This window comes from Lipotes vexillifer, unplaced genomic scaffold, assembly GCF_000442215.2.
Source record: "Lipotes vexillifer unplaced genomic scaffold, Lipotes_vexillifer_v1.1 scaffold216, whole genome shotgun sequence".
Lineage (NCBI taxonomy): Eukaryota > Metazoa > Chordata > Mammalia > Artiodactyla > Lipotidae > Lipotes > Lipotes vexillifer.
The window spans coordinates 4,351,060-4,374,904 of record NW_006779100.1 but is presented as its reverse complement, the minus strand read 5'-3'; the positions used below and the strand labels follow the sequence as shown (position 1 = coordinate 4,374,904).

The window sequence follows — 23,845 nt, the reverse complement described above, 5'->3', positions numbered from 1 at the left end:
CACAACATCTGACCCACAAAGTCCAAAATATATACTATATGGCCCTTTATAGAAAAAGTTTGCTGACAACTGGCTTAGATCAATAATAACTGACCAATAAATAAAAATAATACAAATACAATAAACACAATAATATTGTATTTATAATAATATTGTACTTCCAGATTAAAAACTGGAACATATAATGTGACAATTATCAATGTATGTCTGGAAACAATAAGACAGAAGAGTTGAAATCAGCATATCAAAAAAAAAATGAGGTGGGATATTTGTCTTACTCATAATTTCTCCCTCAAATGAGCCATATCCAGAGGTGTTAATACCTACATTTATGGCCTGAATTTCTGATATAATTCATCCTACATATTTCTAATAATAAATCAGAATAAGTGATCCCTGGTTTATTTATTCTAGTAAAATTGTCAATAGCTTGAAAATATATTTGCAATCCTTTAATTCATTTATGCTGGAATCTCTGAGGGAGATTTTTTTCCCTATATGCTTGGGCTTAACCATATGTCTCTGGGTATATTTTCTTGAACTCTCCAGACAATTCTGGCACTTAGCTCAAAACAAATGGCAATCTAAAGTGATCTAAGCCTAATTAGACCAGTGAGGCAAATTCTCATAAACTAGGAGTTTTGAAATTCCTGGTAGATGTTTTACCTGGGGTATATAGTCTCTTATAACCTTAAGATCAGTAAGTAAGTAGTAACTCTGGCTAAATGTTAGAATAACCTAAGGAGCTTTTAAAGAAATATTGATGCTTCTGGGGATGGAGCCCAGGCACTGGTATTTGTAAAAGCGTCCCAGATGTTTTCAATGTATAGCCAGGGTAGAGAACCACTGTCCTAGGTAATCTCCCTTTTAAAAAAGAACAACAAAAATCTTTGAAATACTCCTGCAATTCACATGAAGAAGTCAATGGGATCTGCTTTGCTGAAAATGGTAAAATAATTTTTGATCAAGTCTGATTTAAGTTCATCTCACCTAATCCCACATCATGGGATCCTAATCATGACATCAATTCTTTCCAAATTTCTTTCAGGGGAGGCAGTAGGGTAAAACAGAACAGCACAGGCTTTAGAGTGAGACATGCTTGGGTTTAAATCCCTGCTTTACCACTTAGTAGCTGTGTGACCTCCTGTAAGTTATCAAATATCTCTGCCTCAGTTTTCACATCTATAAAATGAAGTTAACATAATTGCAGGGTTGAGGATTAAATTATGATGTATGTAAAGTACCTAGCACATGGTAGGTATTAAACAAATACTAGTACTTTTCCCCTTTCCTAAATTCTATACAGACAGTGCCAATTAGTGAGTGTTCTAGACAGATGCACACCCTTTCCTTCCTTTCCCTAAGACAACACAGAAACTAGGTTGCTTAATCATACATAACCAGGTTCTGGATCAACGTTCTATTCTATAGTCACGGGCGACTAAAGTAGGCACTGCCATATCACTTTTTCTAAAATATCTTAGCATCCAAGGTGTCCAATAATTTCATCTTTATTACATGAAAAAAACCCCGATTTCTCTTCTACCTCATTTTTCAATATAGTATCTTAGTTATAAATAACTGGCAATGGAAGTCCCTCTAATTAGAATATACATCACTGTGAGTAAAGATTGGAAGGGTAACATAAAGGAATAGAGGACTGAATGCAAATCTTTATTATTTTTTTCCTCTATGGCTCTTAATACATACGAAGAAATATAATAGAAAGACACTATTAACAATGACTATATACCAAGGTCCATTTTTAAAGAGTAAAGTGTATAATGACCTTAAAAGTACCTCTGTATAAAATCTAACAGGAAATTAAATTAAAAAAAAAATGGTGCCTTGATATCAGTGTATCACTGAGCTTTTTCCTTTTAAAGCACATCAAAACAGGCTATTTTCTTACTTGGGTAACAGCTGGGTTCTTTTTGTAGTTTAGGCAGAGAAATTCTGCCAGAGCCAAAAGAAGTTCAGTTCCAACTGGAGCATTTCCATGGATACCAGCAACAAAACGAATCTTTGGTTCTTCAGGCTCAGATACATTGGGCTTATTGGAGATTTCAAGGGACCAAATGTGACGATATTCAGCACTCTGTCCCAAACTTTCAAAAACAAGAAACAAAAAGTCAGCACGTAATCAAGTATTATGTTAATGCTGCCTTACAGATTTTAAAAAAACAAATGAGAACAAAATTTGAAAAGTCTTAAAAAGTCTTTAAAGAGTAAATCTTTATGTCGGACTACTTTAAGAAAATTAGGCTCCCTTAATCAAAGAAAGTCAAATAGATGTGAGACACTATCAGATTTAGGAAAGATTATGATTTAGTTCAGCATTCCTCCAAATTGTCATTCTCCTATCATCTTCACAATATTTACCCAATCTTCTATAATCTATACTACTCTTTAGTTAATATATGTCTTTTTTTTTTTTTTTTGACTGTGCCGCCTAGCATGTGGGATCCTAGTTCCCTGACCAGGGATCGAACCCGGCCCCTGCACTGGAAGCATGGAGTCTTAACCACTGGACCTCCAGGGAAGTCCCTAGTTAACATATGTCTTTTAAGTTAACTCACTTAAATTTTTATTATGGAAATATTTAAATATACACAAATGCAGAGCACCTTACTTTTAAAATCTAAATTAATTTACACAAATAAGACATTTTATACTTTAAATGCAGTACCAAGATTACAGCAAAACTAATTGAAAAGGCCTGCTTTTTTTGATATAAAGGGAGATTTACAAGAGTTAGATAGAAAAAAAAATATTGGCATTAAATTGAGGATTAATAGAATAGACAAAGTACCGCTTTCTCACAATGGTATTTAATGATACTTAGCAACTGTTGGAGGACCACCTAAAACTGCCTTGTGTCCCACAACTGGCAGGTGTTGCTGTATTTGCTGGGGAAATATTTAACTAAGAAATGCATGTTTAATTGAAAGGTTTAAAAAAATAACTTAAATGAACTAAGTAAATGGATAGCAAAATAATGTCCAATTTTTTGTTTTAAAATAAGAAAGTCTGTAACATCTATATGGCACTAACATGGACAGTATTAAAACCTGACCTGGGCAGAAATGTTCGAGTCAGTTGCGGAAGAGAGGTAATTGGTATTGCCAAAGTAAATATCAGTCTTTGCAATTACAGACATTATAAACCAGTATTTGAGAAAGTAAATTTACTGGTAAAATTAAAAGAACCAATGAAGGAAAAAAAGTGAAAAAGTGAAAGTCTAGTTAATGTTCATTAGGTTTGTAGTAGGGAACTGTAAGTTCAGGGCAAAATGTAAAGGCCCTAAAATAGGCAAATAATAGGAATCAACAAATCAAGGAAATAGTTTTGAGACAGTGAAAGTGAAGCAGAGAAGCCTAAGAAGTGAAGGTAAAAGTTGTTTCAGCCATCAGTTTTACATAAGCCAGTACTGCATGTTTTCCCAGAACCCTCAATCACATATGTCCCTAAGGCTTCAGGGAACCATGACAGTGAGTAGAGACTAAAGCACAGAAAATGACAGCCAACCAGGCTTCATTATCTAATTTGAAGAAAAGGTTAAACATGATCCCTGACAAGTGAGCTCATAGTTCCAAATTTGTCCCTGCCCCCAGCAAAATGAAACAAACTAAATAATATTTAGTCAGAATGTGAATCTGCAGCTGAGAAGTAGAAAGGGTTTTGAAATCAAAGTAATCATTAGAAAGAATGATTTTACATTTTCTGGAGGCACAGGCCACACATTGCTAAACTAACAAGTAATTCTGCTCCAATGTTTCTCATAAAAGTTTCCAAGATTCATTGTTAGAAAGATCTCCAAGCAAACATCTGTTTCAAAATAAGTGAAATCCAATTCTCTATACATTCAGCTCCCAAATATCTCTAAATAAATTACAAGAACCATTTAATGTGGCTTATGCTAAATGTAACCTCTTTAAAATGAAGAAAGAAGGAAAGAAGGAAAGAAGGAAGGAAGGGAGGGAGGGAGGGAGGGAGGGAGGAAGGAAGGAAGAAAGAGAGAGGGAAGGAGAAAGGGAGAAAGAAAGAGGAAAAAAAGGCAGCAAGAAAGTGACACTTACTTGGTAAGATTTGTAATATGTGGATAGTTCATCACAAGTCCTCTCAGAAACTCTGATAAGTCCTTGTATGAATGGTATCGATAAAGAGCCAGATTTGAGGAGGAGCGTAACATGAAGCCTTCCAAACCATTCTCAGCTGAAAGGTCTTTAATTAAAGTTTCAAACTCTTTAGTAGTCGGATCGCTGGCACCCTCATTGTTGGTGCTGTCCCCCTTGCCTTTCTTTGATTCATTGTTTGAATCTGTTGAAGATCGAACAAGTGTGAAGTTGACCTGAACAGCACCTTCACTGTTTACGGTCACATTCTTGGTAACTGGATTATACCTGTAATAAAGGAGACAGATCAGAGCCACGCTTCTGCAGCTGGAGTACCCAAACCCTGGGAAAACAGAGGTGTGCAGAGGATATGTGAATCCTCGAGATAAATGTGCTGCATCTCCCTAAAGGGTCAAATTGTTAACTTTGTGAGAATTTAAGATTTGTTTTAAACATTAACGAAGACCATACAAGGGTAGACTATAAAACATAAATGAGTCTTTAAGATTAAATATATGACTTCAAAAGAAAGCTCATGCTTGCAGTGTATACGCCCATATTTCCTGGAATCTGAGTTCACTTGTCTGTCATCAGGGAATATGGTGGAAAAAGTTTGAGAAGGACTAACTTAGGACATTCTCTGCCAAACGCATTATTCTTGCCCCATTTTTCAGATACTTTGATGCTTTGGTTTTTCCAATACTATGCCAAAACTGAAAAAAACCAGAACAGACTTCTTTACTCGTTTAAGTTCTAACCCATTCATTTACAGACCACTTGATATTTGAAAACCATTTTTTAAAAAAAGGTAACAATAACTTTAAATGTTTCCATGTATTTACCCTTACTTCAATGAGTGTTCAAACTAACTCTTCAGAAATAAGAGAGCTAGTAGGGGGAGGGGAAAATATTCTGTGGGAACACCTACATGTATCAAATATAAAAAAGAAAACTACAAGAGGATAAAAATTATAAGTTTCGACTAAAAAGTAAGGTGGCTCCAGTTCTAAGGTATTTGTAAAGGAGAAGGAACATAAGGAATATTAAGTTTTTTTCCAAGGGAAAAGGTCATAAGTTAATTTTTTCTTTTCAAGTAAATATATCTTTGTGGTGAGAAAAACTAAAAAATATGAAAATGGCTTTTCTCAGAGAATTAGCAGTAAGTAAGAAAATCTCACTTGATGCGAGAAGGCAAAGCTACAATAATAAAAAATAAGTGTCTGTGAAAGAGTTTTGAAAGGGTACAAATGTAAAGTGGTGGTATTTTGGGGACAACATGACTGGAAGTATGCAGAACAGAAGTCTTTTTTTCCCTACTAACAAGTACTTCCCAGAACTGTTACCCATAGTGAAGGAAATCAGTCACTATGGCTTTACATCTGGACAGGGGAAGGTGACCTGAGAGGATGAAGGTAAAAGAGGCTACTGTTCAAAGTGAATAATTTCACAAATTTCTTACATCTGATGGTTCACGTACTCACTGTGCCACCAGAGAAGAGTCAAATGTGTAACCAGCTCTAAACTTCTCAGCATTAAACTCAAGGTTGCTTAGCCTCTACAGGGCTTTCTGGCAATAATCTTTTAGAATGGAACTATGCTTGTTTCATCTCCAAGCACTCAATTACAAAGCATTCAGTAACTCACCCTCGAGCAGATGCTGTGATTTTATAAGTTCCTGGAACCAACAGACGCCAGTAATCTCCAGTTTTGTAAGTAGTTACTGGGTGATTAATTTCAGCAACACTAATGGTGGCATTTAATATACCTCTGCCATCTGTGGCATCTAGGACAAATCCTTTGACACCCTGATGAACCTGGATAAAGCACAAGGACACCCAGATTTTACTGATAAAGATCATCATCTAATTATTTTGGAAGTTCACATCCAAAATAACAGATTGTTAAATAATGTAAACATGTAGAACAAATAGGAATTCAGGAGCTCAGAGTAAAGCTAAATGTAACTGCCCATTAAACAAAATATTTCAGTTTCTGAAAGGCTAGTTTTTCATGTTAGATTTGTCTTTATCTTCCTATCAGCTACAGAAAGACATTTTGAGGACAAGTGGAGGAAATTTGAACATGGATTAGGTATTAGGTAGTATAGGGAGTTACTGTTAATTTTCTTAGGTGAGATAATAGCAATTGGAGAAGTCAGGTAGGAGAATTAACCTTATTTTTAGAAGATGTATTCCGAAATACTTTGGGATAAATATCATAACACCGGCAATTTATACTGAAATAGTTCAACAAAAGTGTATGTGTGTTTATATATATATATAAAATACAAATGCAGCAAAGTATAAAAATTGTTAAACCTAGGTAAAGGAATAGTAGTATTTATTGTTAGTCTTATAATTTTTCCTGATGCTTACAAATTTTCAGAATAAAATGTTCTAAAAAATTAGTATGCAAACTCACAGCCATTATGCCATTCTACTCAGCAAAGTACTGGCACAAAGTATTAATCAGATTATCCTAATAATTTTAACCACTATTAGCATATTTCTTATAGTCTTTACCTATTGGCCACGATGCACATCCAAACAAAAGGAAATTAATCGTTTCACAGTAAACCAATGGCAAAAAAAAAAAAAAAAAAAATTTACCCCATAGCCCACCTTTATCACTTGAAAAATTCTTAGGCATGTATCCAATCTATAGTAGCCCTTTATAAAGACAAGGGTAAAAAGTGACCACTAACCATTAAGTGCAAAACATCATCACTATATTGTTTAATCATTTTTAACTCTTCTCTGCGCATATAAATAAACTCATTTACATCCATGAATTTTCTAGATAAATATACGAAAACATGAACAGGTCAAACTGGAATTCAAATGAGGTGTATTCTAAAATCAATGCATGAAAACCACATGTACACACAAAAATCTTCTTGCCCTTGGGAGAAATTTCAAATGTCACTCCAGAATCGTCACCTGTTTCAGAAACTGGATTAGAGATCTTCGATTCTGTTCCCAAAATTTGGGCAGATCTTTCTCAAATGGGTATTTCACACAACCAAGTTCAATAGTCACTTCAAAGCAGTTTGTTTGTAAATAGTTCCAGTCCTGCATACCACCTGAAGGATAAAAATTTTAAATCAGTTACTCTGAAGAAGTTCTAACTAGCTCAGATCCCAAATTGTAAGCAACATTCCAGTAAAAAGCCAAATTCATCTTTTATCAGCATGGCTGAAAACCAATAATGCGTTCATTTGAGAGCTCTCTGATGCTTGTGGTACAGGTAAAACATCTGTACTTTCATGTTCAGGAAGAATTCAAGTGTAGCTCACACTCTTCTTCTTAGCACATCTAAAGTTCTTTGTAATAGCCAGCAGTAAAGTATAACTTTCATGAAGTTTCAGTACATTATTTTACTCAAAAGTCAAAGTGCACCAAATATTAAAAATAGTTGAAACGGTAATTTGAAGTTTTAAACTATTTATACAATATTTTTAAAAGAATGATTCTTTCTCAAAATTAAAAAATCAGTAACAAGCAGTACCATACAGGGGGACAGAAAATCCATCAAGTTATATGGCCTTAATATAAAAGAATGTTTACCTGGGACATTGTACCAACTGGCTCCATTTGTTATTCCATGAGGAAAATATTCATTAGGGTACATATTCTTGCAAGGTCTACCTTGAAACATCTGGGAATTTTCCTGGGAAAAAAAAAAAAAGAATCTTTACTTGTATTTGTTTGTATCTGCATCAAAAAACATGGGAAGGATAAAGAAAGACAGGAAGAGTGGTTAACAGTAGGGTATATGTAGGGGTGGATGGAGTCATGGGAAGCAGTGACTTACTACCTACTTTTTAAAATCAAAGCTAAACAGTTTATGCTCTGTAAAAAAAATAAAAGTGAAGACTTCATTTATTACTTGTAATTACAAGTAATATAAAAATCCAACCCAACCCCTCTCAAAAACAAAAACAACACTGTTCATATTCGTACTTTCATTTCATGATCTCAAGAAGCTTGAAGTCCAAAAGAGGTAATTCACACACAATGCAAAGTAAACATCTTTCTCTGACTTCTTGGGGACTAAGGTAGCCCCTCTGTGCTTTGACTGCACTCTGTACAATTATTTTATCCTGTTAAAACTGGTTGCACCTCTTTTCCCCCTAAAGACAATACACTACTCCTTGAAACAGTTTGTGTCTTTGTGTCCTCGGCATCCAGCAGTGTCTATAATAGCACGTGTGCAATTGCTTGTTCAATGGAGAGTAAGAAAAACTGCCACAGAGGCACAAATAAACACTACTGGGAGCTAGAGGAGAGAAAGATTATTTCTGACTAGAGTGGCAGGGGACTTTTCCTGAAGAAATTAAGCTTTGAAAGGTGGTCAAAACTTCATTTCTCTCTTTTGTAAATAGAAAAAGAAAGAAAGTACAGAAAAGTGTAAAGAGAAAAGTAATTTCTCACTTTCCCATCACTGAGAATTAACCATTTAACTTTAAATTATACAAAACAACCCCTTTCGTAAACTTAACATATCAATTACAGGCTTATGATCCCACCAATGTTATCAAATGAAAGCTATTGTTTTAGGTTACTGGAATATTTGTGTACATGCTCTTTTGCTCTCTGGCTTTTCCACTAAACACTTGCACACATCTTCTATGTCTCTATATCCCTATCTCCATTTCCATCAATATCTATCCATTTGATTATAAATTATATAGATGTACTACTGTACTAATTAATATAGTATGTATATTACAAACCTGCATTAAAAAAACATTTTAAAAACAGAACGTCTAATATATTCTTCCTACATCTTAATGGATCATCTAGTATAAATCCCACTCTAGACACCACAGTTCTAGGCAATTGCTGTTAACATTTTGACTTTATTCTCAGAGCAACTTGTGAAGATTTCTGATGGAAGGGTGATATATGATATATTCATGGCTCTAGGAAGTTTATTCTGATAATAATGTGAAAAAATGGACCAAAGCCAGGGAGATTCATCAGAGTACTACTGAAATAATCCAACTGAGAGATAATGAGCATCTGAAAGGTTGTGACAGATAGGTTTTACCATGTGTATTTTACCATCTTCTTTAATTCTCACTACTCTACTTTGATAATCTTTTTTTAAAAAACTAATTAAAAATTTTAAAGCAGGGCTTCCCTGGTGGCGCAGTGGTTGAGAGTCCGCCTGCTGATGTAGGGGACACGGGTTCGTGCCCCGGTCTGGGAAGATCCCACGTGCCGCGGAGCGGCTGGGCCCGTGAGCCACGACCGCTGAGCCTGCGCGTGCTCCGCAACGGGAGAGGCCACACCAGTGAGAGACCCACGTACCACACACATACTCAAAAAAAATTTTAAAGCAAACAGTTTGACAACTTAAAGAACATAGGGGGTGAGGATGTAGGTGTCCAGTCTCAGTCCATATATAAAGAGTCTAAAATATATACCAAGAGAGTAAATGATTCTCTTCTTTTTGCTTGGCTATAGTCTCTAATCTTTTTATAATAACTTTCATTATATGAAACAAATTTTTAAAGAGGCATTTACATAGTGGTGACAGCTAAAGCAACTGGATGCAATTGCCAAGACAGTAAAAATGGCTAAGGACAGAATATGGAGGGGGGAAAAAAAGTAAGAGAGAGGTTGAGCCACTGAAAGAGAAAAAAGGAAGCAAAGCTCTCTGCTATATAATGTAACAGAGATCAAGGGGAGAAGACAAGAGCATTAGACTTCAGAGGTCAAGAACATTTTAAAAAAACAGACTTCTGGTAACCTTTGAGGGGGCAATTCCAGGTAAAACAATGTAGGCAGAAGACAGATGACAAGAAACTGAGGCATGAGAGAACAATAAGGAAGTGGACATAAACAGAGACTATTCACTTTTCTTATTCTTTTCTTTTGACTTCTTTTGAACTAAATTTAGTTACAGAAAAGTTGCAAAAATAGTACAGAGAGTTTTATATACCTTTGATCCAGCTTTCCCTGATGTTAGCATCTTATATAACCATAGCACAATTAACAAAAAAAGGAAATTAACACTGGCATGATACTATTAACTAAAAACCCTATATTTTATTCAAATATCACCAGTCTTCCACTAATGCCTCCTTGAAATTTTCTCTTCACTTATGTCACACTGTATAGCTCCATTTTTCCACTTTCACTTAATTGAATTCATTGAATTTCATTATACTTAAAATATAGTAAAAGTTATTGTACAAAGATTAGAAAATTGAGGCAAGCCAAAAGAAAAAAATATAAACCTAGAGATCACCAATCATTTAATATTTTGGCATATAACTTTTGACGTTTTTTCAGCCTACATATGAACTGAGCATGGATACCCCACCCCTGAGTCTTCTCTAGGTTCTCAAAATCTGCTTTATTGAAATATAATTCACACACCACACAACTCACGCATTTGAAGAATACAACTCAATGGTCCTTGGTATATTCACTCAGTTGTGTGACCATCACCACAGTAAATTTTAGGACATTTTCATGACCCCAAAATAAACCTGTACCCATCAGCACTCCCCATTTCCTCCCAACCTCTTCCCTGCCCCTCCCTACATCCCAAGCTCAAGGCAATTACCAGTCTATTTTCTGTCTCTATGGATTTGCCTATTCTGGACATTTCATATAAACGGAATCACACAATATGTAGTCTCTTGTGACTGGCTGCTTTCACCTAGCATGTTTTCAAGGGTCATCTAAGTTGTAGTTTGTATCAGTACTTTATTTTTTTTTATGACTGAATAGTATTCCATTGCATGGATATATCACATTTTGTTTATCCACTTATCACTTGATGGGCATGTGGGTTGTGTCCATTTTGGCTATTATGGATAATGCTGCTATGAACATTTGTGTACAAGTTTTGTGTGGACTGTGTTTTCATTTCTCTTGGACATATACTTAGGAGTGGGATTGTCAGGCCATATGATAATTCTATATTTAACATTTTAAGGAACCGCAATTGTTTTCCAAAGCAGTTGTACCATTTTACATTCCCACCAGCAATGCATAAGGGTTCCAATTTCTCCACATCCTTACCAACCCTTGTTATTTTCTTTTTTTTTTTTAAACTATAGTCATCCTAGTGGGTAAAAAGTAGTATCTCATTGTTGTTTTGATTTGCATTTCCCTTTTTGTGAGCTTGTCGGTCATTTGTATATTTCTTTGGAGAAATGTGTATTCAGATTCTTTGCCCATTTTTCAATTGGATTGTCTTTTTATTATTTAGTTGTAAGAGTTCATTATATATTTTAGATATAAGATCCTTATCAGATATATGGTATTCTCCTATGCTGTGGGTTATCTTTTTACTTCCTTGATTATTATCTGTTATATGTTGAATTATGTCTCCTCCAAAAGATGTGTTGAAGTCCTAACCCCCAAAACCTCATAATGTGACTGTATTTAATTACAGAGGTAATCAAGTTAAAATGAGGTAATTACAATGGGCCCTAATCCAATATGACTGGTATCTTTATAAAAAGGGAAAATTTGGACACAGACAACAGGGAGAATACCATGTGAAGACAGAGGACTGGGATAATCCATCTAGAAACCAATGAATGGCAAAGACTGCCAGAAAAACACCAGAAGCTAGGAAGAGGCAAGGAAGGATTCCCTTCCAGGTTTCAAGGGAGCATGGCCCTGCCAACATCTTGATTTCGGACTTCTAGACTCTAGAACTGTGAGACGAAAAATTGTTACCGCAGTTCTAGGAAACTAACACAGTATCCTTCACAACAAAAAAGTATTAAAGTTTGATGATGTCCAGTATGTCTTTTTTCTGTCACTTGTGCTTTTGATGTCACATCTAGGAAACCATTGTCTAACCCAAGGTCACAAAAATTTATTTCTATATTTTTTCCTAAAAGTCTTACAGTTTACATTTAGGTCTATGATCCACTTTGAGATTATTTTGGGGTATGATATGAGGAAGAGGTCCAAATTTATTCTTTTGTATGTGAATATCCAGTTTTCCATAACCATTTAGTGAAAAGATTTTTCTATCCTCATTGAATTGTCTTGGTGCTCTTATTGAAAAATCAACTGGCCATAAATGTAGGAGTTTATTTCTGGACTATCAATTCTATTTCTTTGATGTGTATATGCCCATTTTTTTTAAAACATCTTTATTGGAGTATAATTGATTGCTCTACAATGGTGTGTTAGTTTCTGCTTTATAACAAAATGAATCACCATTACATATACATATATCCCCATATCTCCTCCCTCCCACTCTCCCTATCCCATCCCTCTAGGTGGTCACAAAGCACCGAGCTGATCTCCCTGTGCTATGCAGCTGCTTCCCACTAGCTATCGATTTTACATTTGGTAGTGTATATATGTCAATGCTACCCTCTCACTTCATCCCAGCTTACCCTTCCCCGCTCCCGTGTCCTCAAGTCCATTCTCTACGTCTGCATCTTTATTCCTGTCCTGCCCCTAGGTTCTTCAGAACCACTTTTTTTTTTTAAGATTCCACATATTTGTGTTAGCATACGGTATTTGTCTTTCTCTGACTTACTTCACTCTGTATGACAGACTCTAGGTCCATCCACCTCACTACAAATAACTCAATTTCATTTCTTTTTATGGCTGAGTAATATTCCATTGTATATATGTGCCATGTACATGTCCATCTTTATTCCCGTATCACAGTGTCTTAATTACCAGTCTTGAAGTAAGTTTGAAATTGGGAGATGTAAGGTCTTTAGCCCTTACAATTTATTCTTCATTTCTAGAGATAATTTTCTTTTTCTTCCATTACTTTCCTGAATTCTATCAACTCTCTTTCATTTCTTCCTGTTTCTTTTTTCATTCCTGTTTTAATTTTTTAAATATCTGAACCTATGTGGTTTTTCATATTCTCAGTCTGTGTTTGGGTATAGTCAATCTGCCTGGAGTGTAAACTTACAGTTTTCTTCTGCTTCTTGATTGTTTTTTGGTGGTGGTAAGGTTTCCTCAGGTGATATGTGTGAAATTCCATTTCCTGATTTTTTCTCATATTCTCAGTCTGTGTTTGGGTATAGTCAATCTGCCTGGAGTGTAAACTTACAGTTTTCTTCTGCTTCTTGATTGTTTTTTGGTGGTGGTAAGGTTTCCTCAGGTGATATGTGTGAAATTCCATTTCCTGATTTTTTCTGCAATGGTTCTTCATGGGAAGCTGTCCTTTTAAATTGTGCCTATCCCTTTAAGTACACCAGGCCCTTTAATTTGCATGTACTTTGAAACCTCTTCCCTATATTCCAGTGCTTTCATCTGCCCAGTTACTATCTTAGTATTTTCAGATTTAGGTTTCAGATGTAGCGTGTTTTCAATGTTTGGTGGTCCTTCCGAATCACCTTTACGCCTGCTGTTCCTTAAACCCCCCTCTTTTGTCTTCACAGATTTTCTTGGTCTGCTTTTCCTTACCATGAAGCCTTGTGGCAGGGGAAAGGTGGCTGAGTGCACAACAGATCATGATAGATCACAGTCAAGAGAAAGGAGGCGGGAGTAAAGATTGAGGAATTTAATTGTCACCTCATTTATAACAGAAGAAACAAAGACAAAGAGGAGGCAGGGTGCTGTGGGATCAAGAAATGAAGAAGAGTGATCAGCCAAGATGGTGGAGTAGAAAGACCCTGAGCTCACCTCCTCTCACGAGCACACCAAACTCACAACTATTTGCAGAACAACCATCAGTGAAAAAGACCGAAACCTATCAGAAAAGATCTTCTACAACTAAAGACATAAAGAAGGAACCACAGCAAGATGGGTTGTGGACCATCTCGGACTCGTGATATAGTCAAGTCCCATACCCATGGGTGGGCGGCCCACAGAGTGGAGAACAATTATATTGCAGAGGTTTTCCCACAGGAGTGAGACTTCTGAATCCCCATCCCGTTCCCCAGCCTGGGGTCCTGCATAGGGAAGATGAGCCTCTAGAGCATCTGGCTCTAAAGGCCAGTGAGGCTTAACTTCAAGAGGCCCACAGGACTGGGGGAAACAGAAACTTCACTCTTAAAGGGCGCACACAAAATCTCACACACTCTGGGAGCCAGGACGAAAGCAGTAATGTGATAGGAGCCTGGGTCAGACCTACCTGCTGATCTTGGAAAGTGTCTTGGGGAGGCGGAGGGCGGCTGCAGCTCACCCTAGGGACATAGACACTGGTGGTAGCCATTTTGGGGACCTCCTTCCACTGCATGGACGCTGGTGCTGGCAGGCACCCTTGTGGAATCCTCCCTCTGGCTCATTAATGCCAATACCTGGCCCCGACCCAACAACCAACCTGTAGGTGCCAGTGCTGGGATTCCTCAGGCCAAGTAACTAACCTGGCAGAGACACAGCCCCACCCATCAGCAGACAGGCTGCCAGAAGATCTCCTGAGCCCACAGTTGCCTCTGGAAACAGCCCTGCCCACGAGAGGGCCCAGGACCCAGCTCCACTCACCAGTGGGAAGGCACCAGTCCCAGACTCCCCTGGGCCCTGACCCTGCCCTCCAGGAAGCCCACTGTAGCCTGTGGACCAGCTTTACCCACCAGGGGGCAGACACCAGACATGAGAAAACTGCAATCATCAACAGATGAATGGACAAATAAGCTGTGATACACACACACACACACACACACACACACACACACACGCAGCAGAGTACTACTCAGCCATAAAAAAGAATGAAATTTTGCCACTTGCAACAACATGGTTGGACTTGGAAGGCATTATGCTAAGTGAAATAAGTCATACAGAGAAAGACAAATACTGTATGATATCACTTATATGTGGAATCTAAAAAACACAACAAATTAGTGAATATACCAAAAAAGAAACAGACTCACAGATATAGAGAACAAACTAGTGATTACCAGTGGGGAGAGGGAAGGGGAGAGGGGCAATGTAGGAGTAGGGGATTAAGAGGTACAAACTATTATGTATAAAATAAGCTACAAGGATATATTGTATAACACAGGGAATATAGCCAATATTTTATAATGACTACAAATGGAGTATAAACCTTAAAATTGTGAATCACTATATACCTGTAACTTATAATATTATACATCAAATGTACTTCAATTTAAAAAAATTAGGAGGAAAAAAAGAAATGCAGAATATGGGTAAAACACAAATAAACAATAATTAAGAAGACAGAATCAGAATGAACACACATCAGATTATTCACAGTTCCACTTTAGTTCAAGGCAAAGTGATCTACTGAGAATCAGACAAACAAAGCTGGGATTAGAAGGCTCAGGTAGAGGATGAAGGCTCAGAATCACCATAGTGGGAAATGAGCCAGGGAGTCAAGTAGCAAAATGTGAAATATTGCCAGGTAGAACTGAGGGCTCAGCTGAGGTTAGAGAGCACTATATATACATAGTGTAGTCAATTACCATGACTGTGTGACTTCTCTGGGATGTAGAAGAGAGATGACTGTAATTACTAAGGGTTGGACAGTGGCAAGGCAGGTATGTCAAAAGGGTATAAAAGATCCTAAGGTGTAGGTGAGTGCATCACTGAAAGGTATGTCCATAGGTGTAGGCTGGGTAGAAAGGAAATCAAATCAAAAGGGTTAAAGGTCAAAGAAATATAAAAAGAAGCTAAGGAATGAGAAGTTACAAAGAGGATGAAAAGTGGAACTATAATAATGGACAGAATGTGATGGGGATACATGTATAATCTGATCACTTAGTTTTTATTTTGATGATTGGAGGGTATCTCATTTTTATTATTTCATGTACATCCCTCAAAAATGGCATGCCCAAACAGAAGACAACTACACTTTAAGGTGAAATAATAGATGTACTCCCCTATTAGAAACTCTGAACAATCTCACAAGATCCACTTGCAGAGAATGAGGGAGTGGGAGAAATAGAATGACAGAAAGCTGTGATTACAGAGCACAGAGCTGCAGTAATAATCTTCATTTATCTATGACCAATAAAGTCACAGACTGAGTCAGTAGTAAGACCAAAAACTGAAACTAACAAGCCTAGTTCCCAAGCCTCAACTTTTAACATGCTTTCTAAGAACAACTTTTAAACTAAAATTTCACATATACACACACACACAAATATAACATTTCTGATTATGAAGGTAATGTGTGTTCATTATAGGAAGTTTAGAAAATACAGAAATTTCTACTTGCTCCTTTGCAATATGTTACTACTAGGCTCTTAAATACCTTAGACCAGGGGTCCCCAACCCCCAGGCTGCAGACTGGTACCAGTCCCTGGCCTGTTAGGAACCGGGCGACACAGCAGGAGGTGAGCGGCCACCAAGTGAGCAAAGCTTCATCTGCCGCTCCCCATCACTCGCATTACTGCCTAAACCACCCCCCACCGCCTACCCCTGTCCATGGAAAAACTGTCTTCCCCAAAACTGGTCCCTGGTGCCACAAAGGTTGGAGACCACTTCCTTAGACTATAGGTTGGCAATTTTTTTCTGTAAAGGGTCAGATAGTAAAAACTTTTGGCTTTACACGCTCTAAAGTGTCTGTTGCAATGACTCAACCCTGCCCTCTGCATCTATTGAGATGACTGCAGCGTTTTTCTTCTTTAGTCTGTTAATATGGTGAATTACACTGACTTATTTTCAAATGTTAAACAAAAAAGCAGCAATGGACAATATTTTAAAGAATGGATGTGCTGTATGTCAATAAAACTTTATTTACAAGAACAGGTGGTAGGCTGGATTTAGTCCCAGAGCTATATAACTTGTCAACCCCACCTTAGACTACTTTACGACGTTTATATTTAAGTACTTCTCAAATGAAATAAACTAGCAGTTTGTTTAATTTATTATGTTCCAGGTACTGTGCTAAAAGCTGTAGATGAAAAGACATTACCTGAACTTCATGGCTAATGGGGAAACACATGCAGTATGTTTAAAAGTGAGGTGGGAAACAGGAGAAAAAGAGGTAAGGTTGTCTGAAAGGAATCATGGAAGGCTTAACAGAGAAGAAAGCACTTGACCTGAGACTTGTAGGACTTCGTTTTAACGCATTTTTTTAAAGGAAAAATGAATTTTAACAGCATTTTATGTTTAAGCACAAGCCTACCTTGGAATAAGAAAGCGCTATTTGTTGAAATACAGCATCATCTGGTGATTTACTATATGTGGCAAGCCCTTGTTCATCATCATCAAAAGGGTAGTTAACCACCAAAGAACCTATGAGGGAAATGAGCAAAATGTATTGTGTTATTTCTTTCAAGATGGAGCATTAACATAAAGTAAGCTTTTCACAGTACTGCCAGAGACAGGAAACCAATACAAATTTCCAAGGTTAATTTCCTCAATAGAAAATCAAAGTGGATAAATAAAATATTAAATAGCTATGCATGACACTTAAAGACTGCCTTAACTGGAAGGGTCTTGGGAGTTTGCCTGAACTTACAGGCATACTTTACATGTCAGAACTGAAAACAGAAGTATACAGCCTTAATTTAAACAATTTTACTTTTATAATATTTAAGATCAGAAAAATTGAGCAAAATTTGGTAATTTTTCACTAAAATTCAGACATTTATAAGGTCATGTCATGGAATTTTAAACTAAGAAAGGACCTCTTGAAGTCCGATTAACCCACCCTCTTTATTTTGCAGATGTGGAGTCTAAAATGGAGAGGCTAAACAACAAATGTATGGATAGTAGAGCCAGTCCTGACCTTCATTCAGAAAAAAATGCTAGAAATTTCTCTTATGCTCATATTATAAATTAGTCAACTGGAGTTATATCATATGATTTTTCATGACCTAAAATACAGAGAGTGATGTTTTAAAACATATATAAAGGATATCAACTCCCTTCATGCTCCCCCTAGGACATAAAGCAATTAGGGTGTTTCTCAGGCAGGAGCCCTGAGCCCACGCCCCCCCACCATAGGATCAAATCCCTTATTTTCCTATTAGTCACATCATTTTCATTTGTCCAGGTGCCCATTTATTCTGCCTTGATTAGGCCATTCATCTTTGCCTTTTTTGTCATGCCACTTCCTGGGCATGGAAGTGAAGGAACAAATTCAACTTGAATCCAGATGAAGTAATCCTGTGATAACAAATACCAGCAAACATTCATATATTTAAAAAATGTTTTCTTTAAGAAACAAGTATGAAGAACTATGCTCATTTTATTCCCCAAAATAGCTCTAACAAGATAAGTGTACTTCAACACCTGTTCTCAAATTACTCCAAAAAAATTTAATTTCACCCTGGATCTATGACTCATGCCTAAAAGTTACAACAGAAAAAAGTCAACTTCTACTTAATATTGTCTTTCAAATGGCTAATTTTATAAGGGAAAAAAAAAGTCATAAAAGACTTACAATACTCCTACAAAAGTTTATTTAAAAAATAATTAGTATTGGGACTTCCCTGGTGGCACAGTGGTTGGGAATCCGCCTGCCAATGCAGGGGACACGGGTTCAAGGCCTGGTCTGGGACCGCGGAGCAACTGGGCCCGTGCGCCACAACTGCTGAGCCTGCGCTCTGGAGCCCGCGCGCCTGGAGCCTGGCTCAGCAACAGGAGAGGCCACCGCAATGAGAGCCCCACGCACCACAACCAGGGGCGGCCCCCACTCCCCGCAACTAGAGAGGGCCCACGCGCAGCAACGAAGACCCAACGCAGCCAAGAATGAATGAATGAATGAATGAATAAATAAATAAATAAAAATTAGTATCAACACAAAGAGCATTAGCTATTTAAAAAAAGATAAATCTGACTTCATCAATATTAAAAATTTTGTGTATCAAAGGACATTATTAAGAAAGTTAAAGTAAACCTATAGAATGGGAGAAAATATTTGCAAATCAGCAATTTGATAAGGGTCTAGAAGCCAGACTATATAAAGAAGTCCTGCAACTCAACAAAAAGATGAAAAACCCAATTAACAGTGGGCAAAAGACTTGAACAGATATTTCTCCAAATAAGATATACAAATGGCCAACAAGCACATAAAAAGATGCTCAGCATCATTAGCCATCAGGGAAATGCAAATCTAAATTTCAGTGAGATATCACCTTTCACCCACTAAAACGGCTATAATCAAAAAAAAAAAAAATTGACAGGGTAAGGATGTGAAAAACTGGAACCCTCATACATTGATGGTGGGAATATAAAATGGTTCTGCTACTGTGGAAGTTTGGCAGTTCATCAAAAAGCTAAACATGGAATTACCATATGATGGTATTTCCATCAAAAAGCCAAACATAGGATAACCCAAAAGAACTGAAAACAGGGACTCAGATATTGTCTGCCAATGTTCATAGTAGTATTATTCATAATAGTAAAAAGTAAAAACAACCCAAATGTCCATCAACAGATAAATAGATAAACAGATTGTGGTACATACATACAATGGAAAATTATTCAGTCATAAAAAGAAATAAAGTACTAACATATGCTACAATATGAATGAACCTTGAAAACACTATGCTAAGTGAAAGAAGATAGACACAAAAGGTCATATATTATATGATTTCATTTCTATGAAATATCCCAAACAAGTAAATCCATAGAGACAGAACACAGATTGGTGGTTATCAGGGCTTGAGGGGCATGGGGAATAGAAAGCAACTGCTTAATGGGTAAGGGGTTTCCTTTTGGGGAGGTGAAAATGTTTTGGAACGAGATAGAGATGGTGGTTGCACAGCATTGTGAATGCACTAAATGTCACTGAATTATTTACCTTAACATGGTTAGTGTTATATGAATTTCACCTAAAAAATCAACATCAAAATTTTCAAAAAGAAATATTACTTTTCTCTATATTCTTTCAAAATCCCTCTAAATTGTTAACTTGGCAGCAAAGAATTCCTCTGTTAAATTTCTTTGCCAAGATTTCAAAACCCATTTAAAGATTTTAAGATGAGAAAGCAAAATACGTCATGGAAAGAAACATATCTACGTGATTGAAGATGTATCCCCCACCATGCCAAGGTCTTGATACCACATGTAAACATCTGTCAATTATTTTCAGTGGAATGTAACTAGTATTAAGTTTTCAGCTTTAGCCAACATGACGTGATGTATTTTTTACAGAATTTTTTTTTTTTTTTTTTTTTTTTTTTTTTTTGTGGTACGTGGGCCTCTCACTGTTGTGGCCTCTCCCGTTGTGGAGCACAGGCTCCGGACACGCAGGCTCAGAGGCCATGGCTCACGGGCCCAGCCGCTCCGCAGCATGTGGGATCTTCCCGGACCGGGGCACGAACCCGTGTCCCTTGCATCGGCAGGCGGACTCTCAACCACTGCGCCACCTGGGAAGCCACTTGGGAAGCCCTACAGAATATTTTTTAAAGCTCAAAGTAAAAAATATTTTTTGTCAAACATGGTATACAATTAATAAAGTAAGAAAAAAGCCAAAAAATTATTTTGCTAACCAGGCTGCAACTTCATAATTCCTATTTGGGTCTTTGAGAATCGTCCATGATTACCAATTATAGAAGTATTTTCTCCTACTATTAGCAAGCTTTCAAAGTCATTTGAAAGAATCTCAATTTACTTCTTAAATACAAATATCCATAAGTGTGTACTGTCATTTCTAAAATGGCAGGTTAATCTATATGCCATCAAATCTCAACTGTGATACTTCCTTGGATAATCCAACAAATGTGGACACTAAATTTCTTACCTATTGCCCCTGGTGGTAATACCTTCACTCTTTTTTAATTTATTGAGATATAATTCACATACCATACAATCCATCCACTTGAAGTATATAATTCACTGTTGTTTAGTATATTCACAGGGTTGAATATACAACCATCACTACTATCTAATTACAGAACATTTCATTACTGAAAAAAAAACCAAACCCATACCCATTAGCAGTCACTCCCCATTCTCTCCACCACTATCCTCTACAGCTTAAGGCAACTGCTAATCTATTTTCTATCTCTATGGATTTGCCTATTTCTGCACATTTCATAAAAAATGTAATCATACAATATATGGTTTCTTATGACTGGCTTCTATCACCTACCACGCTTTCAAGACTCATCTATGCTGTAGCATGCATCAGTCCTTCATTCCTTTTCACAGCCAGATAACATTCAATTCTATACCACATTTTATTTATCTGATCGTTAGTCGGTGGACATTTGGGTTATTTATACTTCCTGGTTATTATGAATAGTGCTACTATGAACGTCCACATACCAGTTTACATGTAGACATGTGTTTTCAGGTCTCTAGGGTATTGACACTTATTCACACAACCCTAGTTGGACATTGTGATGATTTTTTGTTGTTGTTGTTGTTTATTTATTTATTTTTGGCTGCATTGGGTCCTTGTTGCAGCACACGGGCTTTTTCTAGCTGTGGCATGCAGGGGGGCCTACTCTTCATTGCAGTGCCCGGGCTTCTTGTTGTGGTGGCTTTTCTTGTTGCAGAGCATGGGCTCTTGGCACATGGGCTTCAGTAGTTGTGGCACCTGGGCTCAGCAGTTGTGGCTCACGGGCTCTAGAGCACAGGCTTGGTAGTTGTGGCACACGGGTTTAGTTGCTCCGTGGCAGGCGGGCCCTTCCCGGGCCAGGGCTCGAACCTGTGTCCCCTGCACTGGCAGGTGGATTCTTAACCACTGGGCCACCAGGGAACCCTCATTGTGATGATTTTTAATCTGGACCTCTCATCCTATTCAACTAAGTTCCTGCTGAATTATATAGCGGTGTATAAGCTCAGATACTACATGAGAATGAGGTCATTGTTCTACAGTTAAATACACAGCAGATAAAAGATAAGAGAATGTCAAAATCTAAACCTACATAAAAGGGCATATTAAACTTTAGGGAGAAATAGGACTAAACATTTGGATCTGTGTTTAATTTTTATAAATGACAAAGAACATGTTACCAAATTCCCAGTGAGAGGGATAAATATAAAACATTTCTGAGGGATAAATATAAAACACTTGAAGAACTAAGTGAGAAAGAAATGGAGGGAGGGAGAAGGAGGAAAAGGGAAGGAGAGGTGGAGGGTGAGAGACAGAGAAAGAGAGGGAGGCAGGGTAGATGGAAGGAGGGAGAATGGAGGAGTACTGGGAGAGGGGAGGGGTGGGGGAGGAACAGGGAAAACAGCCAGGAAACTGGGTTAAAAAGTAATGAGAAAAGACCTTTATTGTTGTCTGCCATAAAAGCAATAAGAGGCTTAAGATAGCCTAAGACTATAAACAGATAAACTTCCACTGGGATTTTCAAATGCTCTCAACAAGAATTAATTAGTGGAATATCAAGTTGCTATTACCTCCATGCAGGTTTGCTGACAGCACAAATGGATAGGCTTTCATCCAGCTCATTACAGCAATAGTTTCTGGTTGGGTAGGATCTGTGATCTGAATGAACTGATCTGGGAAATTTCGGTTCAGGTCAAAGTTGTTGCTGTTATTTCTGCCGACTACACTTATTGAATCTCCTGTATGATAAAAGATTCAAATTTAAGCCATGTTTCATTTATATTTTAATCCAATAGATACTACTTCAGCTATCTTAACTCAAAGGTAAGTGTGAACACATCAGGCTTCACTATGATCAAACACACTATGATTGAAACCGAGTAGGACCCTGTGGGACCTTCCCAGGTTAAAAGAGCCCCTCTGCATCCCGTATTTCTTGTTTGTAGAAAAAAGGCTTTAGTCTCCTAGGCCTTCCCTGAGTTCCAAAGAGCAGGTATAAGCAGTTACTAATTAGGGAAGTGAGGAAATTCAGAAGTAAATGAAAAGCAGTTAAGCAAGAAAAGTAATGACAACAATTCCCGATTAAAAACAAGAGTCCTAGTTCTTACTCAAGGGATATACATAACAATCTAACATGTATCCTTGAGTTGTTCTGCAGGATGTAAGACCCCGACCCAGTAGGGGAAGGTGACTATGTGCTGAGCACAAGCATGTAGACCCCAGACTGGCTGGAACCAGAAGGCTGATGATTAAGATTCCCGAAACATCACCCTGTTACCTCCACACCACCAATCAATCAGAAGAAAGTCATGCACCCTATACCCTCACCCCAAATGTTGCCTTTAAAAATCCTTCCCTGAAAGCCATTGAGAATTTCAGGTCTTTTGAGCATGAGCTGCCCATTCTCCTTGTTTAGTGCCTGTAGATAAATCCTGTACTTTCTTTCACCACAACCTCATATCAGTAAATTGGCTTTGCTCTGCAGCAGGTGAGAGGATCCAAGTTCAGTTGGGTAACGTGATTAAAACACACATCGTTTTTACATTGTACATTAAAAAAAATGTATCTCTTCTAGATCTTCTGAATAGAAAGGTAAAACCACTATCCTTTCCTCCTGCCTCTGGTCATACTTTGAGGGGAAAAACTCCAACCATACGAATTATATTAAAATATTGCTCATCTGTCAATAATCCACATACAGTGATGTGACCACAATGTTGAGTGGGCATGACTGGCATGAGGGGGACTCTATTGTACTGGCATACAGGTCACTAAAACAATGTAAATAAACAGACCAAATGAAAAGAGTTGCAGTATGCTCACATTAAAGTGATAACAAAAAGGTAAAGTTAGTCAAGAACATAGTTGGAAGGGAGGAGGAGAAAGGGTTCAACTTAAGCTTATTCCATTTTACTATGGGATGAGAGCCCTATTATTGTCATTATAATGAGAAAATGAATGCAAGTGAATGAAGAAAACCTACTAGAGGACTCACTAGTAGTAAGTAGTTCTATCTTTCAGAAAGGTCTCAAGGGAGGAATGTGGAAGGAATTTGTGAGGCTGACAGAGAATAAGGTCCTTAG

The 23,845-nt window shown here is 37.3% G+C and overlaps 1 protein-coding gene across 1 annotated transcript in view; it reads right to left on the bottom strand.

Annotated features, from left to right (window-relative positions):
- CPD (carboxypeptidase D) overlaps positions 1–23,845 on the bottom strand; it is a gene marked incomplete at its 3' end in the record, with an annotated part of 55,934 nt that overhangs the window by 2,589 nt on the left and 29,500 nt on the right. The window contains exons 7-13 of the mRNA XM_007452468.1: positions 22,334–22,501; positions 17,157–17,266; positions 7,682–7,784; positions 7,055–7,197; positions 5,760–5,929; positions 4,080–4,403; positions 1,913–2,108 (exon numbers count right to left, since the gene is read on the bottom strand). Coding sequence (XP_007452530.1) covers positions 1,913–2,108; positions 4,080–4,403; positions 5,760–5,929; positions 7,055–7,197; positions 7,682–7,784; positions 17,157–17,266; positions 22,334–22,501 — 1,214 coding nt within the window. The remainder of the gene's footprint in view (positions 1–1,912; positions 2,109–4,079; positions 4,404–5,759; positions 5,930–7,054; positions 7,198–7,681; positions 7,785–17,156; positions 17,267–22,333; positions 22,502–23,845) is intronic.